The sequence below is a fragment of the Mugil cephalus genome, chromosome 17 (genome assembly GCF_022458985.1).
Source record: "Mugil cephalus isolate CIBA_MC_2020 chromosome 17, CIBA_Mcephalus_1.1, whole genome shotgun sequence".
NCBI lineage: Eukaryota > Metazoa > Chordata > Actinopteri > Mugiliformes > Mugilidae > Mugil > Mugil cephalus.
Window position 1 is genome coordinate 4410656 of NC_061786.1, and position 27905 is coordinate 4438560.

At 40.7% G+C, this 27905-nt stretch overlaps 1 protein-coding gene across 2 annotated transcripts in view; it reads left to right on the top strand.

Moving 5' to 3' along the window:
• Nucleotides 1–27905, top strand: part of alk (ALK receptor tyrosine kinase) — a 314203-nt gene that overhangs the window by 250105 nt on the left and 36193 nt on the right. For both annotated transcript variants that reach the window (XM_047611390.1, XM_047611389.1), the window contains exons 5-10: nucleotides 1573–1706; nucleotides 14501–14632; nucleotides 19714–19848; nucleotides 20948–21051; nucleotides 22722–22894; nucleotides 24866–24960. In XM_047611390.1, coding sequence (XP_047467346.1) covers nucleotides 1573–1706; nucleotides 14501–14632; nucleotides 19714–19848; nucleotides 20948–21051; nucleotides 22722–22894; nucleotides 24866–24960 — 773 coding nt within the window. The remainder of the gene's footprint in view (nucleotides 1–1572; nucleotides 1707–14500; nucleotides 14633–19713; nucleotides 19849–20947; nucleotides 21052–22721; nucleotides 22895–24865; nucleotides 24961–27905) is intronic.

Genomic DNA, 27905 nt, shown 5'->3' on the forward strand with positions numbered 1-27905 from the left:
AGCACCACAAATAGCTTCACATCAGTTTAAATTCAGTAAATTCAGGTGAGCATCAACCACGTTGGTTTAATCATTTGAACATATTTCTGATTTGTTATGAGACCATGGCGGTCTAAATTAGACACTGGCGGGTCGCCATAGTATTAACATTGTGTAGGAAACCCTGCGTATCATAATAGCATCCACAATGGTGTTGGTGAAAACCTTTAGAAAAGAGCCTCACGCCCTTCATCCACATTGACTAATCCAGGGGAAAATCATTCCTGACAGAATGCCCACAAAACAGCTTTCCAAGAAAGGGCAGAAAATCCAAAATAATATCTAGACACTTAGCCTAAACTAACTACTGTAATCAAGGCAACATTACTGCCTAGTGTGTGTTGCATTTTTGACCGCTCTACAAAATAAAGTCCAGTACTTGTTGTCCCAGTTACATCTCCACCGACTTCATACAAACCGTCTGTTGGTAGCTGCTTGATATTCAACTATAACTAGTCCAGTTTCTGAACTACAGTGTGAGTAGTCTATGATCCTCTTGTTTTTTTCCTTCCTGAATCCATAAATGACATTTATCCCACATAACATGGGTAGAAATAGACCAGACATTCTGCAACATCAAAAACTATTACTCATTCTAGCACATCAGAGGAAAGCAAGGGATGCTTGTGTGTTTGTTTAGTGTTGACTCGGTTGTCTTGACAGCAAAATGTCTTCAGTTAAACTGGAGGATGTGTGCTCTGCTGATGTGGCGAGCCAAAGCACACTGGACACAGTTAATGAAGACAGTCGTGGAAAACAATGCAATAGTGTCAGCAGGAAGTTAAAATGGCACATCAAAGATCTCTTTTCGATCTGTCTCCTGGGAACTTCTGTGTACTCGTAGTCAGTGTAACTTTAGAAAACTAACTGTACTATCAGGGAAGTAGCTGTTTACACCGTATGTATAAATGAAGGGATGGGCATGAGGGAGGGGAGGGGAGGGGAGGGAGAGAGAGAGAGAGAGAGAGAGAGAGAGAGGGGGAGGGAGAGAGAGTGAGAGAGATTGTTGATGAGCTCGGAGCCAAAGAGAAATCAGCACAATTTGCTTAATAAAATTAGGGGCAGTTGAACTGCACAAAGCCAGCCAGTGGTTGAGGGAGGACAGCATTCACGGCAGGACTGCAGCTGACTAACACACAACAGCTTGCCCTGTGTCTTGATTACACTCCGGCTGCAATAGTTGCTTTAAATCGTCCGCATAGGTCTAACTCCTTTCAGCTAAGACACCTCCTCACACCCGGTCACCTCTAAGCCTCTACCTGACCTGCGGAGTCTGGGTGGGCTCAAAGAGTGGGCCATGCTTCACCAGGCAAAGGAAGAAAGGGACCATCCCAAAATGGAAGGGAATGAGGAAGCCCCCTTGTCAGCTTCCACTGAAGCCCTGGATAGTCCCTCCTCTGAGACACTTGGAACTCGTGCTGAGCAGTCCCAAGCCACCCTTACCCCTGACCCCCGCCGTGGCTGTGGGTACTTCTGTCAGCCTTGGTGTCTGCTCCTTGCACTGACCCTGCTCCTGCTTTCTCTCCTTGGCAGCTGGGCAGTGGTCCACCTCACCTTGGGGACACAAGGGGGATCACCTTTTCGGATCTCGGCCAGCTACGATCAGCGGGTCCCACAGGATGACACCGCCACCATCGAGCCCCACTTCACCACTAACTGCACCATGGGTAAGTAGCCGCTCCATCACAGTCCTACTGCTAATTTTGTTTGTGCTCATTGGTTTTCTGAAGTTTTAGAAAACAGTAGTAATTACAAATAACATTCAGAAATCACTACAAATGTTTCTATACCCATGTTTTCATTTGAAATAAATTATTGTGGGGAAAAATGATGATGCATCTAGTCCTTTGCATCCTAATACTGTTATTACTCACTTTCTTGATCATCAACATTAAACTATTATAAAAGTTATTTGTTGCAAAATGTAAATGGATCCAGACAAAAATAAATCTGCGTATGAGATGATGACTCTTCCTATGGGTTCAGTTGTTTCCTCGTTTCCTAACGTGTATGTGAAGTAAATGTGTCTCACATGTCTGCAGAGTGACTGAACTCTCAAACATGTCAAGCTGTGATTTTTAACTTCATTACACCATGTTGTGGGGTAAAATACGTAAACCAGTTGAGATTGAAATAATATCTTCTCTGTTAACCTCGAAAGCCCCTGAAATTTGATTAATATAACTGATTCAATTTCCTCTGAACTAGACGCAGAAGCAGCAACTCTGGCTTAAACATTTCTTGTGTGCGTCACTAAGGAAATATGGATACAATCCTTGTTTCCCCTAAGAGAAATATGTTTCCCAAGGCAAAGATGTGCCACACACCTAACAAAGCCAAACTGAATTCATTTTTGAATAAATACGTGTATACGTGTTTCATATAAATCATTCTGTTTTTCATGCAGCTGCATGATGAAATAGTCAAGATTCATTTATTTTATTATTTATTATATAGTTAATTTGGAAATTCTCAGTTCAGTTGATTTCAGGCTAGAAAATGTTTTTACCAGACTGTGATGTGATGTGATGTGAAGTCGGCTGAACTCACATAAAAAGATATAATCAAGTAATGGATGACCAAGAGAATGGATCGCCAGTACCTTATTATGGACTCAATTAAATCTTGAGTGGGCAGTAGCACTCAGGAAAAGTCCCTAATAATGCTGCTTACACAACATTGTCCTTACAAAGTTTTTTAACTAGACGTGATATAAACATTGATTTTGTAAATGTGTTTTTCACTACACTTTGGAGCATACTCCTTCAGTAAATATGTTGATGAGAGGGTCTGTAGGCTTCAGTTGCCATTCTGAAATACTGGATACAGGATAATGTACTTTGAAGTAAAATAAGTAAACAAACAGTAATCAAAATGCACATTTGCACTGTCAAAAAATCTATGATTTAGGGATCCTTACCCACTCTTTTTTGTTGTTCATTTAGAGTTCAGAGATAATTTTAGACGCAGTGTGTTTAAGATGTGTCCAAAGATGCATCAGCTTAAGTTTGGGCCTCTTTAAGTAGTTCATGGTGGAGTCGTCTTCTCTTCAAACCCTTCTTTGGCTCATTGTACTATTATAGAAGCCAACTTCTTTCCACTTTGGTTTTCTTGACTGACAGCATGAGATTTGCATTCAGAATTTCATTCTGGAGTTTAGTAGAATCCAGACTTCTCTCCATAAGTGCAGCGTTTCTTATCCCACTGGCTGGCATACGCCTGCTTAGCAGAGCATTTCACAGCCTAAGCTACCGTCTAGTCCTAACACGTCAAATGCATTTTTAAAGTGGGTAAAATAAAAATTGGAGTGAAATTTGACAAAATTATGTATCCGGTCGTCATCATCAGAGATTTTGAATGGATCACTTGGACAAAAGACTGACAGATGGACTGTTCAGTGTCCCCTATAGTTGACTGCTTGCCATGCTACACAATGGAAGGCATTCAAGTGTGCTTTACCATGATTGTTTCTATTGTACACTGTCAGTCAAAAGTTTGGACACGGCTGCTCATTCAGTTCAATGTGAAAGTGTGTCCAAACTTTTGACTGGTAGTGTACAAGGCAGAGATCATTCCCAGAAACCTGTTTTTAAATTCAGAGAGATGCTCAGTCCATCAGACCTTTTTGCACTCTATAACAGTGAAATTGCTTTTATTCTGCTCAATTTTAGCTTTGGATGAATGAGGAACTTCACTCAATGGGAAAAGAATTGTCCTTACATTTGGTTTAAATGGGATGTGGGGTCAGGTCAGAGCAGTCCAACTGTTGCAGCAGAGTTTCTCACAGTGGTTAGCCTGATAACAAATCTCTTGTCTATATGGATTTGGTTGTGAAATACCCAATTGCATTAGCATGTGGGTTTTGGCAGCGAGAGATAATAGAAGTTAACTTTTCCACAATACTGCATATCATAAACTCTTTAATCGAATCATGCCCCTTTTCTTAAACATGAATGGAAGTCAAACTAGTGTCTAATAAAAGTACGAAATGTCGAAAATTATTTAACTATTAATTATTTACCTGCTACCAATCAATGAATGCTTGATCTATTTGGTGTTTGTCTAACTGTCTTTACTGTCACTGTTAGGACAGAGCAGACTGGGTGCAGTTGCTCATGCAAATCCAGCCTTGGTTGAACAGTGTCTAATTGTTCTCAGCTTTGGGTTCACTGTGTTCGTCTTGCCAGGCAGCACATAAGCCCTAACTAGTAGAGAGAAAAACCATGCAGACGCGCTGTACTCTCCTCAGGCACCACCTGGGTCCCCAGCACAACACCCACGACACACATCCCACTCCCAAACTAAGCCCTAATCCGTCTCGGCACGCTCTCTGTGCGGCCTCACCACATTTCGCGGTGTTCTAAACCTCCCCCACTTTCCCCTCAAGCACCTGTCACAAACCTGGGCTCGAATTACCTTCTTTTCTACCTAGCACAGAACATGAAGCCATGGCACTCGATTTAAGGCTCTCACACTCCATCCTCGGCAAACGCGGTTGTTTGTTATTTGTTCTTGTCCCATGCGCTCAAAATGACCCAATTGCTGCCATCAACGATCTATGTTGACAGCTTCTTTGAAGGAACAGCACAAAGAATGATCCAAATTTGGATTCAATTGATTAATCAGATACGAGATTGGACACAAAATGTTCTGGGTTCTTATTGTTGTTGTTAGTGTTCTGGTGGCACGTTTTGATTTATCTGTGTACAATGAACAGTCAGGTGTAATATTGTAGACTGCAGATTCATTCTTAATTGGATCTCCTTGTGATCATTTGAATCTGAATTGAAATTTTGACAGTGTCCATTCCCTCCCCCTGGTTGTTTTCTTCTAGAGTAGAAAGGCAGTGATTACTCCGGCCAGTGAAGTGCAAGGATGTATAGTCAATACAGCATAAATAAATGGAGCGGTGTCTGACTTCTTTCTCCATACCCTTCCGCTTTAATTAACTCATCAGTCACTGAACCAACAAGCAATCCAGTTTGCTGTCCCTAAAGTGACTTGTGTGGCTCTATGCCTATCTGTGGAGCTCACCCTTCTGACAGGATGCTACCTGTGCTTCTTTGCTGATGGCTGTGTTATAGCATACCATGATTATTCAGTCTTGGTAAACATGTCAGTGACACTCTTAACCTCCTACGTATCCTCATCTGGGAAGTAAACAGAGACTTCTGCGCTGACTGACAGGCTCATTACCAGATTGTGTCAATAGCAGATTTGACAAGGCAAAGGGTCAAATTTTCCTTAACAGTTACAACTGTGTTTGTACATATTCGTTATTTGTGCTCATGAATTACCCCACAAACTGTCGCAATTCATTTTTCCAATTGGACAAGGCAGCGGCGGACCCTGTGGGAATATGAACCAGTGACCTTACCTCCACTGGACCATTTCCCTAACCACTACACCATGCTGCTGCGGGCTCTTAATGGAGCGTTACGGCAAGAGTATAGTTCGCGATTAGGTACACAGCAGCATGAGGGTGTCCCTGGGCCCATCAATCAAGCACAGCCCTGTGGAAGCAATGAGGGAAATGGGTTTGGAGAAGGCGAGTGGAGTGGACAGCGTGTTAGACATGTGGATGGATGGGTGATGGTGTTTCCTATGGGGGAAAAGCCATTCATTATCATAGTGGAAAATCTATTGAGATTTCAGTTTAATTTCAATATGATTATTAGTGAAATAAACGAACACTGTTTTTGTTGCTGGGTGAGTAGCACTGACTAATACAAGTGTGCAAATACAGCATATAAATGGCATATAAATATAAATACTGTCATAATATCTGTGATTTTGAGGCTGCATGTTTGAGATGAAACAAACTGGAGCTGATTTATGAAAGCTGAAGGATTTCATACAGTGACGCAGTGACCCGTAAGGAGCAGTGATTGAGTATAACGGATTTCGTTGTTTGCTGTCGGCCTTGTAAAAACACGTCTGTTCCGCCGCTGCTCATCAAGCTGTAGATGTGCACGTGTGCAGACTGAAAGATGTCAAGCCGGTGTACAAAAATTCCCAGCTGTTGTGATTTTTCTGTGACACAGTGAAACATTTTGAGCTCCCTCCTGCAGAATCCATAAAGGATTACTGGATCACTACTTCTATTGACATTCTGCTCGTGAAGCTTTCTGTGCAGGAATAAACTCACAAAGTAAACTTCTAGGCATCTAATCATTTCTGTTTGGGGCCTTAACACATGAAAGACTTTCTTGTTTAAATTGTGTCAGGGAACTATGCATCTCTCAGTTATTGGACAGTTTAAATGTGGACCTGTTGGGAATCAATGTAATTACCAAAATGTATCTTTATTAGTGTGGCCAGTCTTAATTCTTAGCAGAATGCAGAAGAATTATCGTGAAAGTTTCAATTGACACGAAAAAAACATGCAAGCAATCAGATCCATTTTGATATAAATAAATGTAACTCCACAGCCTGGCAGATCTTTGTTGGAGAATAATCAGAGTATCTCCAGAACAACGCTCTGCTGCAAACATCTTGTGGCCAGGGGAACTTAAAGCTGAATGTAGCAGCTAACAACCCAGATTTGTTATTGAAGCGTTAAATGACTGGTTAGAAAACACAGTCTGTTCCTTAAGAATTTGTCCCTTGTTTGGTGCTGAAGTGAAGCTATTGCTGTGTAGATAAATATGGGTATGGATGGCAAAGTGACTGTTCTTAGTTCTTATGTTCAATTTAGTAAATGTAGACTCATGATCATAGGCCTGATAAGTGTCAGGCTCACCCATGTCTCTGTGTGGCACTACAGGGGTCATGAACGTAAATGGGATGGGAAACATAAAAAGTAAGTGATATGAATGCAGCATATACTAATGACATCTGGAAAGCTTCATATGAAGTTTAATTATGATGATCTAAATTTGTGCTGTTCAAAATTTTCATGATCGCTCTCAAACATGAAGATTTAATTTTAAGTCTTAAAGTGGCAGTCTCAAAGATCTCTATTTTGTCCACTTCCTCAAGGCAATAAGTGGTAATTGCAGAAGTGCTTTCAAACCTCAGTTTCCAGGGTCCTAAACAGTGTTGCCTGTATGCTAAATGTTGTCAGTTCATCGTTTGATTCACTTCCTGGTTCTGGCAGAGAGATCACTGCTGGGCCATGGTCACTGATTACAATTTGTCTGGCACCACTTGGAAATACTCACAGTGTCACCAGTGGGCCATACTCTCAGTCACCATTTTGTTACCTCGTTTGGTAGAATTTGTGACAGTTATAGAAATAAAAATCTTGCCTCTCTACAGATATCAAGTTATGTGTTTATTGTACATAGAAAATCCACTCTTAAATCCAAATGCATCAGTAAGTATTAATGAAAATACATGAATTCAGGTCTGTAGACCAACTTGCACCTAGTCATTTATTCTGCACAAATCAACAAAAGTTTATTTCATATATATATATTAACTTCACTGTGGGGGTTACAGTTTGCCCAAGGGCCTAGCTTCAGAAAATAGAAAGTAATTTTTGTTCACAGACACTCATTCCTTGTCTTTGTCTCTAGTATATTAAGATTAGTATGTTAAAAGGTGGTACTCTTTAATATTTGGCCAAAGCCTTAAGGAGCCTTGAGGGCAATAAGCAGTTCACAGGTAAAGCAGGTAATTTTATGGATAATTTTCTGTTTTTCATGTGGTTTCTGTGAATCTTAGAAATTCCCAGGATTCTCTGGGGTCCCTTGAAATCTTTGTAGAGGTCACACATGATTTAGCAAGGTAAGAGAATGTAGAGTGACAAAAATTAAGAGGAAGCTCAAAACCAAAACCTAAACTAATCAACAGACAATACAACTTTCCAAGACAAGGCCCTAATTGGCACCAGTGAGCTTCTTCACATTCTTCCTCTCGTCTTTTGCCTTCGGCCTTTCCGCGAGAAACATCCCCTCATCACGAACTGGGTTTCTGTTGCAGGCACCTGTCCAAGGCAATCTACACAGGCAGTTTCATTTTAAGATATTGAGCAAGTGTTAAATGGCCCAGGGCACCAAGTGGAGTGTTCCCAGCATACGTATGCCAAATGGAACAGATGTCTCAATCAACCTTAACCTGGCATGGAGGAGGACATTTCTGAATGTTAAGGCATCATTGAAGAAAAGTCAGTCATTAAAATACGGGAGCTTTAAATCTCATTTCTTTCTGTAGAGAGTGCAATTGAGCTAAGGCTGCTGGCATGAAAGACTTAATCTGTTCATTGAGTAATTTTTATCCATCTGTGGTGCAATTATACAATATAATTACTGTGCAGCTACAGTATGGTTTGTATGTGTGCATGTTTGCCTGTTTGAAATTAAATCTATCACAGAGACAGTCAGGGAAGAAACTCATGTAGAACTATTCCATGTCTTCTAGTGACTTTGATCTATAACCACATGAACAATATTGATGGAGTACGCTCACTCAAAAACAAGGCCGTGGCATACTGCGTCACCTGCTGCATTAATCAATACATCAGTGATGTTCATGAACCTGCCAATCCTACCATTGTTTGTTACAAAGGAGTGAAAATATTAGTTATTACGTCTCTGAGATGGAGAAATCAGGCGAATCAAAGCCCTGCGGCATAATGCACACCCTGCTCATGTGCTTAACAAAACAAAGGCTACAGTCTCAAATCGACACTCTTTGTGGGACAGATGCTTTGATGTCAAAGCCACTCTGTGTTATATGCTGGTAACAATGTTTACTTAGCTTCATAGACAAGTAAGTTTGGCCATGCTCGAAGCCTTGAAGGTGAAAACAAGCGCCAGTTCTTTGTAGTAAGACTCTAACAAATGATGATGCATATTGCGAATGTCATTCTGTAGCACATCTGCACCACGTGAGTGTCCACACAGATTGTAGATAAAGGCAAAAGAGACACCTTCCTCAGTGGTTTCAGTCTGGGTACTGCAGTATTTAGCAGTATAAACAAGCAAAGTTACACAAATACATATACGGGCAAATAGACTGAGTGTAATGAATCTGTTAGATGTTCCAGGATCATCAAGGGAAGATGTGTTCTCATGTACTAAGGACAGACTTTGAAAGTTTTCCTCTCCACTTCTCACATATAATATAAAGTGGAATTTACTTTACAATTCTCATTTCTCATATAGAAACCTGTGTAATGCATCTACGACTGCCTCCAAAGTACTGCAGAAACCTTCCATTGGGACACTGGAGGTTCTCAGTGTGTTATCTGCCACATACAAGCAGCACAGTCAGTCCTTACCAAATCCTCAGCATGAAAATCCATTTTCTTACTTTAAGTCCAAAATTTCATGTGTGTATTGAATCTGCTTTGCTACCATTGCACATCTCTTATCCAGCACTAACTCAATGACTCCATTGTTAAAGCAGTAAATGAAAATCAACAGCAGAACAGTTTGCGATGGAATGTTTTTTTTGTTGTTGTTGTTTAGTCTTCTCCATTACCGCCATCTACTGGTCTGTTGAGGAGGTGGTTGTATAGTCGTGTGCAAATATCACATGTAAAACGGCCATTATCTTTTCAGCACGGCGTCAGACAAATTTAGCAGCCATCAGTCCAAAGGAACGTTTTAGTTCCTTTTAACATATTTCCAAGAACTGAAAGTTCTGGGTACTCGAACATGGAAATGGGCTTTAATAAAACAAATTGGTCGTTCAGATAATTCTTTGTCGATTTATTGTACAAAGAGTACAGTATCTGAATTATACTCTCATTTCTGTGCTGTAAAAAGTCATCTCAGGGATTTAGAATAGACATTAAAGGTATTATTTTATCTGTGTGCTCGTGTGCGTGCCGCTCTCTCTCCAGCAGGGAGCATGACGGATAGCGGCAGTGATTGGGCAGAGCTTGGACCAATCGAGCGTGGCTGTGTGCAGTTAATTGAATTCATGAGCGAATACTTCTTGTCCTGTCGGCTGTCCGGTGGGAAACGCACCTGCATCCATCTTGAGCATTGCAGCCACCGTAAATCCCCGTGAATATCTCCAGATTTTGCCTTTAATGGGGTGGCAAGAGAGTGACACCACGCTTGCTTGGGCACCCTGAGATATTTGCCCCCCATTATGGCACTTGTGACTCGCGACTACGCAGTAAATCAACGCGCAGCGTCAGAGAAACCGGTTTTAACTATAGCAGGATTGTACGGTGCATTTAGTAAAGTTTGTGAATGTATTTTCTGTTGTGTTTTCTATTTTGCATTTCTGTTTATTGCCATTCTGTGCACGCAAAGCACAAGCAGATATCAATCAGTCTTTAGTGTGCTTTTGTTATTGTTTCAGAGTACATAGAGGGATATCAGGACATGACTGACGTGCTTGCTCATCTGTAGGAAACCAAAAAGCCGTATTAATTTCAGTACGGGCCTACCCTCTCTGTGACTCCAGTGTGTTGTTTTTGCAGCTCGTCTTCAACAAGGCCGCGTCTGTATTCAAATCTACAAGCGATGTCCACCAAACCATAGCCAAAAGTTTTATGTAAATGGCGAGACAAACTGTTTTGCATGATCTCATGATATCCCACTGAGTGAGGCGTCTCTATCAGTAGAATCTCAGAAACATGATATGCGTGACACGGTTATGCAAAAGTCCTCAAATGTTAAATGTTATGTGTGGAATTGATTTCAGCTACTGGATTTTGTGAAAAGGGAACTACTGTTACCAATACAGAGTAGCACTTGTGCATGACGAGCACAAACAACTCACCCTACACCAGGGGATTTCTAATTTCTTGGCATCAGTACCAACCAGTGTAAATATTATACTTCATACCTACCAACATTTAGGCAGCGGGGGATATTTAAATAAGCCCAACAGACTTTGAAAAGGCATTGCCACTATTCTGGTAAATAGCTGATATAAATGGAAACTGTTCAGCCCGTGTGTGATTAAATGTGGAGGTGTATTTGGGTTTTTATTTGGATTGCTATCCTGCAATGACACTGCCCCTACCATTGAGTTAGCTTACTGATTTGTTCATCATTAACTGGCCTGCACAGAGAGCATTCAAGTTAGAGTTCACAGAGGGAAGCAACAAATGGGTTGTGTTGTGATATCCCTGCTAGGGGATTTTAAGTAGCTTCACCAGTGGATTCATTCAGGAATTTTGACTGTGAACTTCAGGCATTAAGTAACGTAGATGCCGCCTGTCACTTAATTCCCGTTTTGATCTAGATCTTGTGGGTGAAGGTGTGTCTGATCTTCATCCTGTACACAGATGACATAAGTGAAAAATTAGAGCTTGGTTGGTAATTTGAAAACTGTCAGCTGTAGATTTACATTTAAGTAATACTGCTGCTTATCTCATGCTAAATATATACATAGCAGTGTCCTCCAAACCTAAATCCAACACGTCACTTGGCAGGAATGTATCCAACATCTAGGAAGACAGAGTGCAGAAGGACGACAACAACAGACCAGTCAACACTTTCTCATTGACTCTTGTCTGGTTACTTCTTAATCATTTCCCAATTATCTACTAAAACGTGTCAATAGTTATAGCCTGAACACTACAGATTGTGACAGATACCTCTAAATGTTGTCACAGGTTTAGACAAAAGCAACGAGACTGAGATGTATGTAAACTGGAGGATGTTGGTGCTTTGTCTTTCCTGCGCCGTCAGATTTGCAGCAGAAAATCAATGTCAACGTAAACCTGCAACTCCAACTCTGAAACCCAGTGGACCTTGAAGAAAACAGTGATGCAGCTAAAATAATTTTAGAAGGGAATGTATTTATCAAACCTTGAATAGCCTGTAGGCAGTAATGAATTTAAATCAGAAACCGACTTAGTTTATCAGAAATGGACAGTGTGGTTATGAAAAGCAAACACGGAAGAATTTGAATTGACTTTGAAGTCTGTCAGTGGTTAGGAGGATGTACGTGTCGGTTTATGAAAATTTGTCCCACAGCATTCATTTACCAGCCGCAGAAATACTGAAACGTTGGGGGTCTCTAAATCAGTTTGCTTTGTTGCCACACAAAAATATCAATTTGCTGTTTGTTCTTCTGAACACGTGTATAAACTATATACACCTAAAACATCACTCATTTTATATTTGAAAACACTACACTCAGATACAAGCTTCATAACTTATTATCCTAAAGTGTCTTTGTGTTTTAGATGTAATGTTAACAGCGGAGCGCAGTCACTAAATGTTAACCACTTAGCTCTACCCAACAAGCACCTTGATTCCTGTATTTGCGTATCCACCGTGTCATTTATCACCGGCTGCTGTGCCCTCTCCAGTCACCTCTCCAGCTCTTCGCCACTCATACATCATTGCTCTCCAAAGCCAGGCCCATGAGCACGGGGATAACAAAACTCAGTTACTCCCACAGGCAATTCATCCCCTACTGACCCACTTGTTTTCACAGTCTGACAAGTGTGATTTAAGAACTGCGGTGGGCCAGGAGTGCAGCGGCCGTGTCTCGCTTACCTGCTGCAGGAGCTTAAACTTAGCAACTTCACCTTTTTGATACTTTTTTACTGTGCTGTCATCAAACTAAGATAAATCGCCGGATTTACATACATTGCCCAAAGGTTTCAGTGTACTGCAGATAACTTTTTTCTTTCTTGATAAATCGTTCTGCTTGCGGTGTCAACATTATACAGAGAGGAAGCCACTGAGCACACCCGATGCATAATACATGTGTTGAGCATGGCTGAATACACATAGGAAGCCACATCTATACTCAAACACTTGGTGCTAAACAAACAAGCCCCCACCTTTCCTCATTTTACTAAAATAGTGTAGCTGCCTTGCCTGTGCTCTTCTATATACTGTAGAGTGCAGGGAACCATTCTTAAGTGTTGGCACAAAAGGATATTTATTACCCAAGTCATTTACTCAGGCAAAGTTTGAAGAGAGTTTGAGTTTGAGCTGTCTTGTTAATTTGGCTCTCTGCAGCCATGAAGGCCCTGCCACAGTAGTTGACGGTGGGAGGCCTCTGATTTGTCCAGTAAAAATCCATAGAATTAACAGTTTCCCACTGGGTCGTCAGTCTTTTTTCAATATGGAGGAGAAACCTTAAGTGTGCTGAGAGTGAAGCGTAACTGTGAAGCTCTGAAATGCCTCTACTCTGTAATTAGACGGTAATTTCTATATGCTTCCCTGTTGTGTTCTCTTTACTGTGCAACTGAATGTAATATAGTGTCATGTAGTACATCTATTTTAGTACATGATTTTTTTATATTGCTTACTTCCTGAGTTAATTATCTGGTATACTGTAATTCAGTTGATTGTTGCTGTTATTTGTACTGGACGAAGAATAACGTTTTGAGAGCCGTCCTTGTTAGTTGCCTTGTAGGAAAGGAATAATGGGAGTATTGCAGAATAATGAGATTGGCTTTTTTTTTTTTTTATTGTTTGTTGTTTTGTCCATTTATTTCTGACATTAAAAGTGTCTTGATGTACGCTGTAATTTGTGTTGTCCTCCCACATGTCTGTGAATCTGTCACACCATGCAGGTCTGGGCTTCAGAAAAGTGCCACAGAATGTTACTGCGTATCACAGAAAATTATGCAAACCAAAAAAAAAAAAAAAAAAAAAAAAAAACAAGAAGTACATTAATTACAAACTTCACGTCAGAATTTGGTGTGGAAATGCTGCCTATCTAGACAGACTGAGCTGACAGCATTTGTTCTTCACTGCCGCTCCTGTCATAGAATCGTTATCAGGCTTCTGAGTTCGTCTGAACAGAGAACAAATCTGCATATTACAGATCAAGGGCAAACTACAGTAAGCGCAGCCAGTCAATCATGATAAGAATCACTTCTCTTTTCTTTCCTCTCATGAGATAGGGTGGAAAAACAAGATCGCCATCAGTGTGCAGTTTTTTTCCACTTGGTGTTTTGTTCTCTCTTCTGTGATCAGGTTCTGATGATTAGGGTGAAGGTGAGTCGTCAGCTTCCGCATCCTGGAGATATCACAGATCTGATTTGCATAGATATGCAAATGTTCCTTGTTTTATTTAAGTTGCTGAGACCAATGATATCAGTTGGCGTCATTGTGTGTGTGTCTGTGTGTGTGCCCCCGCCCCCATGTACAACTTGCTGGTGGTATCTAGATCATTGTTTTGTGTGTTAATGGTCTGTTGGATATACAGGATTCAAGCTATTCATGATGAACAGGAAGTGCATGGATATCACACTGAAGTTACACTCAGAGGTTTTATTAGCCTTTGTCACGTACTGATACTATTTTGTAGTAGCTGCATACTTCGTACTGCTTACAGTCATATTTTCACCACTGATTTGTGTTTTGTGTCCAATATACATAAATCTAGCAGCAGCAGTTGAAACCTGTCTTTGTCTTCAGACTTTATTTTTTGTGCTTTATTATTCTTTCACTTTCTAGATGCTGCTGCTATTAAATTCTTTCCTAAAGTCTGACTCCACTATCAGAAACACTTTGCAGTAGGTACTTTAACAACGTGACAAGTGTTCTCTTTTTTCTGTCTTTTTTCTCTCACCTCTTAGCGTCCTCACCTGGCCCTAACATCACGCTGGAGGGCCTGTACCACTGTCATCAGGGACCTGGGATCCCACTGGACAAATTGTGCGATTTCAGAAAAGACTGTCCACTCGGCGATGATGAAAGCGATCTTTGTCGTGAGTAAACTGTGCGGTGCAGCAGCACAGCTCCGTTCAGTAATATGTAAGATGAAAGCTCACACACAACCGTTGTCCTCCTTGCATTTTTTTTTATTTTTTTTTTCCGGATCAAAGTAACCCACTTGCGATTTTGGTCAGCCATAGTAAGTCACCCTTTAATGAAGCTGTTACATGAAGCCCTACAGAGCAGCGACTGTCTGCATCAGCTTTCCTGACAAAGAGGCACGGGGAAAAGGCAAAAAAAAAAAAAAAAAGTACCTCTGCTTGGCTAACATTTCTCACCCTTGACATATTCCATGGTTGTTATTTCTATCTCTTTGTACATTTGTTTGCTGCTTTTCTTGGGGCCTAGGAGGAACACTAGCCAAGTATGCTGACATCTTATTCACAAGTGAAGTCCCCCAGGCCCTGCTGTTTGTGTGTGTGTGTGCGCTCAGTGTTGAGGATCTTTTTTTTTTACTCCCACCTGCACGCATACTTTTTATATGGTCTTAGAAATTATAAACACACAGTTCAGAACTCTTACCCCCTCAATTTAAAAAAATATAAATAAAAAAAAAATTAAAAAAAATCACCAACATTCAACAGGATAGAATTAATTTGCTGCTGCCCATAGTGCAGGTCAGCCTCCCTTGTGGTGCTTATTAAAATGGTGGCTGCTCTCTTGTGTGTATAGGTTTGCTAACAATGGGAGCTGAAAGATAAGAAGGCAGCGATAGAGTGAAAATCCCAGCCAGGCGCAGTATTCCTTTCTGCTGTCGAATTTATCAGTGCTAATTGGCCCAAGAGGCTAACCCAAGGGTATAATCTCCATTTAAACGTAACAGCCTGTGTGTGTATGTGCAGTGTTTTGATTTTAAAAGCCACAGATGGACATTTGAGCATAACAATCAGTAAAACGGTCAGCTTGTAGACATAATTGACTTGAACTGGAAATATCCTGAATTATGTTTTCAGGAAATGATAATTAGAATGGTAGTTGTTCATTTGCATTCATAACAAACAGAGCATAGAAATCCAGGCCCAACCACTAACACAAACTGATGTTTTTTTTTTTTTTGCTATGCCGCTTGTGTGGGAATTATTTAGGATTCCAACGGCTGTATTTCCTCTCGCCTTTTCCACTGTGTGCTCTCATAACGTTGAGAATGCATGGAGGCATGAAGGCCAGCTGTGAATGAATCAGTGCTCTCACTATGGTCTTTAAAAAAGTAATAACCTTCATCGTTTTTGATTAAGGCCAAGGTCTGATAATCTATAAAGTTCTTTCATCAGTCCAATCTGACACTTTCAAATATGTCTCCTTTTCTTCTGTGACACAGTGTGGTTATACTCTGTGTTCGTTCTGTTTTCATCACCATCACTCATCACAATTACCCCCTGCTAACCAAATCACACAGTGTTCCCTCTCTGATACCCTATTCTCTATGATCTATCCATGATCCATCCACGACTTATCTTCATCTGATTTGATCTATTTTAATCCTTCGTAAGCTCTGTCGAGGCTCATTAAAAAAAAAAAAAAAAAAAGCAGACGTAGAGGTAGGAGGAACAATCTTAGTGTGTCAATCACAAAGAGTCTTGACATATAAAGAATATCAAGTCCCTGTAGGTAACCCCCATCATCCTGCCCCAGAATCATTATGCATAAACACATCCTCCACGTCGCAGCTTCCTCTGGTTCATCTTAGTCGGTCTAAATTCTGCAGACGCCCTGCTGTTTTCCAACACTACAGTTTCCCTGCAACTACACAGAACTGCTGCTTTACATCAAAGCTGGATGCAAGCAGAAATTTCAAGTGGCACTATGTGAGATTTATTGAGTTATTTATTTATTTTGAGGAATATCATCACTCCTCAGTTATTTTGTGATGGCTTTCTTTCTTTCTTTCTTTCTTTCTGTCCGTCGTAACTCTAGTAATGTATCGCTCAATAAAATAAAATACAACACTTGATAAAATAAAGCTAGACAATGCCAGGGAAAGGAACTAGGACACTGGAAAACTTAAAATGAGAAAAGAATAAGAAAGGAATAAAAGACATAAAACAATAGAATCATGCCAAAAAAAAAGTGGATATTTAAGAACTGGAGTGTTTAATAGATCCTATAAGTGAGAGAGGAAGTCTTTGTATGCCTGCACTGCACTGCAGTGATAAAGAACGACTATAATTCCTGGAGCTTAGCTTCTTCTTTTCCAGGACAAAAGGATATTTTCAGTGTAGATGCAGCACCAAAATGCTGTTAAACACAAGTTAAATGTTAGTCCTCTTAACACCATAACAACATTTAACACAAAGAAGGACCAACAGTGACGTCCAGGCTTTACCAAGGCTAAACACGATGCTGTCATATGTAGTTATTTGTCATGTATAAATAAGTACAGTTGCTTAACCAAACCCACGCCAGCACATATGAAAAAAGAAAATAATTCATTCTGGAAACCGGAAGAGGTACATTAGCCGGTTAGCTAAGAAGCCAAAAAGAGCTACAAACTATCAGAGAGAGCTGTCCTCTTCTGAGCCTTCTCTCTGCCATTTGAAAACGTATTGTTTACTTCAGTCACTTCTACTTTTCTCGTAGTCCACTGGTTCTCTGAGCTCAACAGTCAGTCAGAGCTCTCTCTTGCACTGACTACCCCTCTGCCAATTTAGCTGATTGCTGAAATGTCTGAAAAGTCGAAGACAGAGGTCTGACTAGTTACAGTAGTGCAGAAAAAAACTGGAAAAACTAGGGCCGTTTGCACTCACTGACAGCTCAAAGTCCAGTGTGTAGGTATTAGGGTATCTGTCAGTAGAAATATAATATTCATAGCTGTGTTTTCCTTAGTGTGTAAACACCTGAAAATATTTATATTGTCTACATCATATCCTGTATGTAAAACATACTGGTGCTCAGTCATATTCTTGGAGTGCTCAGAGAAATCACGAGTTGCCTCAAAGCAACGTGAACCACAAAGTTACACAAGGTAAGAGCTGTACTAGACAGTCCGATGATCAAATGTATCAAAAGCAGCACTCAGATCAAGTAGCAAAAATATTTAGACTTATACTGGTGCAGTCAACTTATTTTGCTAGTTCAGAAACCCATTGAAGTGTTTTTTTGTTTTTGTTTTTTTACAGAAGCCTCTCTAAAATGTTGTATATATGTACCAATGGAACATTTTAGTCTGTAGTTACTTGATGTTTATTTTTCCACACTACACCACTGTTTTTTTCAAAGGAGGCTTAAAGCACAGTCTTCAGTAGGGAAAACACCCCATCTGAGACAGTGATGAAAAATTATTTGAACTTCCCCAAAAAAATATTTTTGAGCAAGGAAGGAGGAATTGGGTCAGGAGAGCTATCGGAAGAGTTCAGTTTAGTCACTACTTCCTGAGAATTTAGCCTTTAATCAGGTCAGAAAGATCCAGCCTGGCCACATGCTGGTGTTACGTGCTGACATATACTAGACCTGACTGTCTGCTGTGAAATGTAATTAGCAAACTGCTTATGTTTGGAAGCACCAAACTGCCTGAGATTAGAAGAATAAAATTCCCCAGTCTTCCAAGTAGCATCAGTATAAACATCTAGGGGATGTGTCCATGACAGCAAACACTAAAGTAGCAGGGATTTAGATTGAAAGTGGCATTAATAACTGGATGACATTTATGAAAATGATATCATCATCACTTCTTATTCATATTATGTTGTGACTTTAAGTCTCTAGAGTTTGTGTGAGCGTCATCTAACTGGTTTCAACAAGGAGAGTGACTCATCACAAGACACAGGTAGACATGAAAAGTCCAGAAAGAGAAAAGAGCAAACCATTACAGGAAAAACAACAACAACTTTGTGTTACTTCAAAATAAAACTCACATTGTGTTTGTTTTACTATTGTTACATCCTTTTGTATAATAAAAGTTTCTTGTTGAGAAAGGGAGATTACTCACACTTTTTATTCCCATTTTAAGACTTCTGTTCAGGTCAGTTTCTATCCTTCTTATCTTAATGATACCATTTCCAAAAAGTACACGTTATCACAGCACTCACAGATTCTCACAGGTAATGGCCACTCACAGACAATATCTCAGGATGAAAGGAACACAAAGCAAACTTGGTGGTGGGGAAAACTTTGAAACTGCCAAGTGAAGTTTTAAGTGTGATATGAAACTTAAACACAGAGCAGCGTCTAGACCATAAAAAAAAAGAATCATGCCACATTAAGTATGTCAGCAGTGGATCTAATTGTGCACAGAGGGAAAAATACTATTTCCAGTAATAAAAAATTTCAACTCACACCGAGCCTTTCACATACAATTTTGTTATCTACAAGAGAGCGTGGACTGAAAATTTGTCTTGAAAGTGAAAAATTCACATAACAATGGGGGTTTAGGTATTTGCCTTAACTTGTATTGAATTTATTCTGAATTCTTTTTTGCCAGTAAAGAAAGTTTGTGCATGCTCATTATGAGACAAGTACGATGAGACTCACACACTCCTATTTCGTTTTGAGGTTAATCAAGCTTGATATGTATCTACTACACAATCCGATCAAACACTGTATTGTTGTTGTACACAATGATTTGGTAAATACTATTCAGTGGCTGTAACGCCTTAGAGGCACATGCTATTCTTTGGAACTTTGAGTTGATTGCCATCTCCAGAAGACATGCCGTCACCACCTCAGCTGCTCTCATTTCCCCTCAGACTCTCTTCCTTCGTCTACAACTCTTTCCTATCTCCTCCTCCAGACACCTCCGGCCTTTTCCATTTTCTGCTTTCGTTTCTGGAGTCCGCCTGAGAGTCCACCCTCACCACACATAATTTTCACCAACACATCGAGTCCTGCGAGCCATTAGTCTGCCCTCACATGCTTTTCCCCTCTCAACCTCTTTGCCTTCACTGTCGCTCAACTCTTTGATTGCCAGTCTCCACCTAAACTCTGTCCCTTTTCTCCTTGGAAATTTGGCTGTCAGTGTTAACTTCACTTTCTTCTTTTATCCCCCCCTGCCAAGCCTCTCTGCTCATTCAGTCCTCCATCCCTTTATCATTTTTTTCCCCTCTCGTTCCCTGATACATTCTTTCCCGTCTCTCTCCAGGACGCTTTCTCAATGGCAGCTACTGCTCTTTTGAAGAGGGTGAGTGCCATTGGCAGTCAATAACAGGCCGCGGCCTCTCCTGGAAAAGAATCCAGTCGCCAGCCAAAGCTTCCAGACAGAGCTGCCCGTCATCAGGTAGCATCTCTTATGATATTGTGAACACTACTCTGATAAAATGGTGAAATTATTCATTCGTAGACTCTGTTATGTGTGCGTATAGAGTCAAGATGGGCTTAAAGGAGAGCATTTTACAACAATGTAAGATTGGAGTGTTTTTAAACTTGAACATAACAGGAACTTACACCAATCAGACATAACATTCTGACCACTTTCCAGTGTGTAGTCTCTCTTGTTCCGCCAAAACAGTTGTGACTCATCCAAGAAAGGACATGGGTCTTCTGAGGGTGTCCTGTGGTGTCTGGTAACAGGATGTTCTTGGTGGGGGAACTTTGGGTCCTATGGGTTGAGAGGAGGCTCATCCTTTGATGATTTGATCAGTTTGAGATCTATTGGAGGCCAGGTCAACACTTGGTGCTGTTCTTCATTAGTTTTGAGTTGTTTCTAAGTAGTTTTTGTGTGTGTGTCCGTCTGGTCTAGGCGGGTGCTACATGTCTAAGTAACATCCACATGGATGAATGCCAGGTCCAAAAGTTTCCTAGCAGAACACTGACCTGTCACAAGATATTATTTACTTATCCTGTCAGTGGCCATAATGTTATGCCTGAGTCTTAAATTTAATTTAATTGTAATCTTGAACATTTGAGTTAATGTTGAAAAATTACTAAAACATGTGATGTGTTACATGAGCTATGACGTGATCTTACCCAGAACGACTACACTGCTGCACAGAGAATCGCAGTGGGTTTTAAAACTCTGCAGTTCATCATCACTGCAGTGACTCAAGTGTGTGTCTTGATGAGGTTAGAAAGTCTTGGTTTGCTGAGGCATGTGTTTGTTCTCATCTATTTAAAGAAGTCTCAAAGGTAGTGTAGAAGAACCATAAGTGGAGCAACGTAATTTTACACTGTTCTGATCTTCACCAGAGTTATTGTGACATTCAGCAGCAGTTTGAGAGCTATACATCAAAGCATAGAAAGATGAGAGATCAGGAAATAATGCTAAAGTCCAAATACACTGGAAAACGAGTTATTCCATTCTACTCTGAATATTTGATTCTGTGCTTCGTGATAACTTAAGTCTGTGTTTAATGTGGCCGTGGGTTTGTTTCTTTAAGGTGCTACATTCACTGTGGAGGGACGCCAGTCTAAAGGTCAGCGTCCCTCAGCTCAACTGAGGAGTCCTCTGTTTCCTCCTCCTCTAAGAAACTCTCGTTGCACGGTGAGACCCTCTCCCCTCCCTACGCTTTTTTTTTTTTTTTTTTGAATTTTCTCAATTTCAATTTCTGAAAACTGTGGCTGTTAAAGTTTTTTAGCTTCAGTTATTTCACATAAAAAAATACTGCTGTTATAACACTTTCCACGTTCCACTTTTTTTTGAGGATGAGAAAATAACCTTTAACATTTGAAGTGTGTAGTTGTAGTCAGTGAAATGTAAACTCCCCAAACTAAAGAGAGCTCATAACAGGACTGTCCCTCTGTAGCAGAGTGATAACACCTTGACTTCTATGCAGTAAATATTATAGTTTCTCTAATGTGTAAGTCATATAAAAAATAATGAAATCACAATTCCCTTAGTAATGCATGGTGTGAGTAGTGAATGTGTTTTTCAGACATGTTAAGGTTTACTAACTATAATTATTTATGCTGTCGGTACATTTTTGTTCTCAGCTACAGAGCGATTGCCTAGAACACAGCAGTTCTACACAGTGTAAGATGGGTTTTCAGAGTTACGTGAAGATGAAAAATATATATATATTTTCATTAAAATCTGAATTGAAGGCCACCTAGATGCATTCCTCGTCTGCTCAACCAATTTGCCATGATAACTGCTTTCAGTTGAGCTCAAAAATCAAACAGTAATGTGATGAGACAGCTGGTTAGCGCTGTGCCATCTGCATGTCCTCAGACTTCCTGAGAGACTGCAGGGATGACCTCGTCAATCACAGATTATGTCTCCTGACCTAGTTGTGAAAATATTTAATGCATAATTAAGATCACGATGCCCACAGAACAGGAGTCAGAAGTGCAGAGGTCGTGTACTTGATGTCTTGATTGGTGCTGCAGCTTCTAGGATTCAGAATCCTCTTAGTCATTTTGCTCAGCACCGTGTCCTTTGGCCTTCGGTATGTTTGCTGTGCACATTTGAAGGGGAGACAAAGAGGTCTTAGACATGAGAGACACACCGAGACGGAGGAAATTGGTGGAAGAGGGAAGCTAGTGCAGAGGTCAAAAGCCCAAAAAATAATAAGAGAGACAGAGTAGAAATAAAGCAGTGGCCTTGTCAAGAAAAACATGCAAAGTAACTGCACACAGGAAGAACAAAAATAACAAGAAAAGAAACTAAAATGAGGTTGCTGATTCTCAGGTGTACATCAGAGATGTAGTACTACAACATTGCAGACCTTCCCTTCACAGCTTCTTGGCATGCAGCCAAAGATTAGCCATGATTCCAGATTAACACTCTAAATCCTTCTCTCTACACTGAACTGGTGCTGTTCGACCTAGCCCGCCTGCTCTTGGACAACTATATTAAGGATATTAGTTTTGGGTATTAGCTACAGACCACATTCACTTTCATGCCATGCCCAGTGTGCACTGTGCAGTGCTCATAATCTTGATGTTTAAATGTTCTCCATGTGGTCTCGCAGTTGATGATAAGGACCGCAACCTGCTTCCCACAGGCGCAATGCAAGTGCTCAGCCTAACAATGCTGAATTTTAACCATGAGTGAGCATCTGTTTAAAGGCGAAACATGAGCTACGGACTTGGATCTAGAAATGCTATGGAGAAATGTGGTCACATCCCAAGTTTCAGATTCAAACTCCCGACCTTGTGTTAATCTGGAGTTCATACATATTATTACATGATATCTCATCTTAATTCTGACAGGTGAGGTTCTGGCTGTGTTTCGGAGGCTTACAAAAGGGGTCGCTGTCTCTGTGGATAATGGAGAACAGCACGGGCCCGGAAGAGCAGCGCAGACTGTGGCATTCATCTAGTGAGTCCAAATCTGAGAGAGGCTGGAAGCTCATCATCCTTCCCCTTTACGGGCTGGCAGACTGGTATGACAAACACTCACCTGTTCCACCGCATGACAGGCAGCTGTGATTATATCAATACAGTGTGTTTGAACGGAAGGCATCGAGATTGGCAGTTCACTTTGAAGTGTTTAAAACCCGATCAGTCATCAGACTCTCACCCCGGCAAACACACAAATACTTCAGCGCTCCCACAGCAAGCAAAGAGAAAAAACAGAGAAGCTCTTCCTCAAAAATGCAGATTTTCATTCCATTTCCCCTCAACTGTACAAAATTAATGAACCCCACAGGGACTCTAGTCTTTACGATAGACCTGCCATGTGTACAGTTGTACAAAACACCCCCCCCCCCCCCTCCTTATTCCACTCTCTGATGAGGAGAGGAGAAATCAATACACAATGCTCTCTGAACTCGTTGCCTTCCAATTAACTATGGCCCTGATTTCCCCTCAACGAAGAGAGGAATTTAAACAAATTGGAAAAAGCAAAGAGGAGCCCGAGAAAAAGCATTACATTTCTGTTTGCCTTGCTAGGGGTTTCTATGCCATTCAAGCTTGGATAATTCCTGCTCTCCTGAGAGTGATTCCTTTTTTATTCCTGGGTTATGTAGTCAGCTGTGATTGTGCTCTTAATTAGAATGTCATGTCTGTAACCAGTAGGTGAACCTGCCAGACTTTGCACAGTGACCTTTGAGGAGCTCAAATAGAATTAGAAAGGCAGACTAAAGCACTGGCAAACGTCAGGAAAGAGCAGACAATAGCATATTGTAGAATCTACTTTTGAGTAGTTTCAGTTGTGTTATTGTCATTGCTGCATTAACCAATTACTAGTTAGTTTAGTAATTGATAATTAGTTGGTCCTAGGCCTCAGTGGGCTGTTGGTGGACATTCTCATATATTCATTATGAAACACAGAACATAAAAATATGTCAATTTGGTAGCAGGAACCAAAGTGTTTCTTTGCAGCTATCATTTCAGCTCAAGTGTCAAACTTACATTATTAGTGGACACATCTGCGTGTCATGGGTGCAGTTCGCTTAATTTCATAAAAATCGATCATGTGACAGTAACAACATTGATGCCTCTGAGAAGACAGGTGAGAAGCCCAGTGGCTAGCAAACTAGCAGCTGTTATCAAATGTGTGGAAATACTTTATTGAATTTGAAGCCCATTCTGCCATGACATGTCAGTCCTGAAATACAACAAGTGCTAATGCGGTGCATACTCATCTGAAAAGGCTCTAACGTTAGCAGGAACAGTCCATATCCTCTCTACAGCAGACAATTAACAAGTTCACTTAACGCCCTGAACTAACAGAGAGAAAGAGGCTGCACATCAACAGCTGGTGAATTCCATTGTCAAAGTTATTAGACCTTTAACTGCTTCATAGAAATCACAAAATGACATGTTCTATTTGTTGAGAAATAGTCCAGCACAAAACATCCTGACAAATGGCAACAATTTGTTGTACAAACAATTGATACATGTGTGTTAACTGATGAACTGTGGAGTTGTTGGTATACCTGTCTACCTCGACACACAGCCAGAGTAGCTGTTTCCCCTTGTTTACAGTCTTCATGCTTAGCTAATTGCTCCAACTTCATACAGTGTTTTCTGTACAAACATGTCAGTGCTATCAGTCTTCTCATCTGTGTTTTGGCAAGACAACAAATAGGCATGACAATATTAAAGTATTCCTTTAAGAGTTTTAGACTACCCGTCCCATGTTTGTATAGCTGTAACCACACTTAATTTGGAACCAGAAAATGTGTTTAATCTTCAAAGACGTCAAACTTATCTTGTCTGTGCTAAAAGGTTCAACAGTTCTCAACGACGCAGATGGATGTGTCAGAGGGAACACAATGCGCATCCTTTAAAGCCAGTTCTCAGTGGCAATTTTCTTAAAGCTCAACAAATTCCTCCTTCATCATTTCAGCCAGAAGCTATTCAAATATTCACAGGTTGAAGGTGGTTAAAACAGTTCCACCTGTCCTCAGGTTCTGGCTCCAGTTCAGCACAGAAGATGGACCTGGACCTGGTTCAGCCTTCTCTCTTGACAACATCTCATTCAGTATGGACTGCTTCTTGGCATGTGAGTACTTTGAAAACATTGCGTCTTTCGTTTTGTTTTCTCTTTTTTTCCCTGGCTGGATTAAAGCTATTGTTTAACTGAGAGCTTCACTAATTGGCCATACAGGCACTCGTGGTGCTATGAGGAAAATAATAGAATCTCCAAAAAACTGAAGCAATTTTCGTGTACTTGAGAGAGTCTGCAGCACGTTCATCTTTAACAGAGAAATAATTTGAGTTGAAGTTTTGTATGCTTCATTCATCAAGGACTTAATTATTCATGGTTGGCTTTTTTTGATTCCTATAATACAGTGCATGCATTTCTTTTATGATCCTCCATCAAGACAAGAACTTTCTAAAACATCTGGTGAGCTCTTGTATTTTTTAGGTATGCTATTTTTCGGAAGTTTGTGCCTCTTTGCCCTTAGATAGATTGACAAAACTTCATGGAAATGATTCACATCATTGCATTTCTTTAACATGGCATTTCTTTGAGAACATCTGATGTGTCCTGAAATGTCAGAAACTGACATAATATAACTAGCTGATTGATAAGGGCTTATGTTTCAGTGCTGTCCTGCTGGCTTATAAAGGTCAAGCCTCACGTCTCCTTTCCAGATATTTTTGTGTTCTAATTGATATGGTTTATCAGCATCAAAACCAGACTGAGATGACAACCACATAGGAATGAGAATAAAAGGTTAGGAGTTCAGTGCCTTGCTCTGTCTCTGCCTATTCGAAGGAACCTGTTTGAACTGTGACAGGAATAGTAATGTGTGAGCGTCGTTGTGTCTGAATATAGCTCTGACAATGAGTACTGTGTGTTACACTGGCTCCACCGTGGCCAGGAATTACACTTAAGGGGCAGAGGCTTGAGTCCTGCTCCCATATTCCCACATTTCTGTCTGTTTTTGTGTGGTTTTGATTTGTGAGTGGGCAGATGATAACACAAGCTTTTTCCTAAGGTGAGTAGGTTATGTTCAAAATCATTAAAACTTCAGTTAAATTAATGGCAAAATGTTGTCAACAGCGGTTTCAGAGATACCAGTTTTCATCTGAATGCAAATTAAAAGACTAATAGAACTGGCACAAATAATTTACTATGTGCCATCTTAATTGGTGTTATTAAGGTATTCATCAATTGCAGACAATAATTAAAGCCCTTACTCTGTATGCAACCACACAAATTGGTTTATCAGCTGAATATTATGTATGAAATTACTATAGATCTAGACTGCAGCAGAGTCACTCTAACTGTATCTCACAGGCTTTCCGGGTCAGCCACTCTTTATTTTAAGGGATGACATTTTCCAGGAGATATTTGCGCACCAATTTGTTTTTTATGTCCTCCGGAGCAGCGACACTTGTATGGCAGTGCTGAAGGATCATCTATTCCCGTTTCGCTCTCTTCCCGGATGGCAAGTTCTTAATCTAGACCTGGTATCTATTACCTAGAGCCACACTTGACACATTCACTTTTTATCGCCTATCATTCAGACCAGTTGAAGGGAGATGCTGGAGCTCAGGAAAAGATGTGATTTCCAGGAGTGATCACTGCGACTGATTAGCATGATGGATCCTTGAGCAGTGCGACACAGTCCCGTAATGTGTTTTGCTGGGAAAAACCTACTGCGAACACATTATGCAGAGGATCAGCCACCCGTGGCCATTCTCCTACACTTCTCTGGGCTTTATTGTGATGTATAGTTTGGCAAGCATGTGTGCTTGATGATGCATCCATTGCCCTTCAGGTGTTGAACCTGGCTGTCAGTTTTATCATTTTATCTTCACCAGCATCATTAAATTAGTTTATTGGGTTAGACAGCACAGGAAGTTCATCCTTTTCTCTCTGGCATGTACCATCATTTTTTCTCCCATTCACTGAACAGCATCAACAGCAACACCACCCCTTTCTGTAGAGATCCCTAAACCTCAGACTGTGGATGTTCTTCCTCGGTAGCTGGTCTTGAGCAACACAGTACTCATTGCTGCGCTTCTCAAAGGTTTATTGTTAGCAAAATGGACGGAAATAATTAGTTTTGGTGCACTGAAATCTTTATGAGTTGCCCTCGTGCTTAGATGCAGCCAGTCTTTCTAATCCAGTTATGTTAACTGGTTGTTGCATGTGCTCTATCTGTCATGTCTGCTTGTGTAATACAACAAGGAAGCACAGAAATGTATTAGCTTTGTAATTAGCACTTTCACCTGTTGGATTAAAGAAACATGGAGACATGCTGTGAACAAGTACGTGCAGATGCCATTAAGTCCCTCTGTGTCTTCACAGTAAAGACATAAGTGAGTATTTAAAAAGCATTGACTGTTAGCAGAATAGGTATCCAAAACCACCTCATGTTTTGTTCCAGATTTATAAATTATTGGTTTCCATAAGGAATAGAGAACATGTTGTGTGGAGCTCTAAGATCCACTGCAATCTTGAGATATTCCGGATCATGGCTGGATGGTAACAAGGTGCCCCCCCGTGGCTGTCCTCTGGTGGGCTTCAGGTAGCTTACGGCGCCCTGCTAATGAACAGTGACAGCCACGCCGGCTGTTGCCCTGCCCTCTGGTTCATGCTGCTCTGTGGTGGACCTGCTGAGTCTGGCTCTTGCTGCAGCAGCATACCAATGCTGTGTTCTCCTCCATAGCTCTGCTGTGGTGTGTTACCAAGCTCAGAATAACAATGCAGTGAGCTTTATTAGGAACCCTGTCGATGATGTAAACAGATGCTGAGCTTGTTGTAAGCATGTAGCTCATCTAAGGACCTTACTTAACAAAGACACAGAGACATTAATGTTTGACGTTCTTTCTCTTACCCAAACAATCAAACACATTGTGGTCACTTGAATGCTGTATGTGATCCATCAAAACTCCACCCTAACTCTCTCTGTACTAAAGCTCCCACTCCGTTGAGACTTAGAGAGTCATATTTATTTGAGGACTCTGGGTTAGTAAATGAGATATTGATTC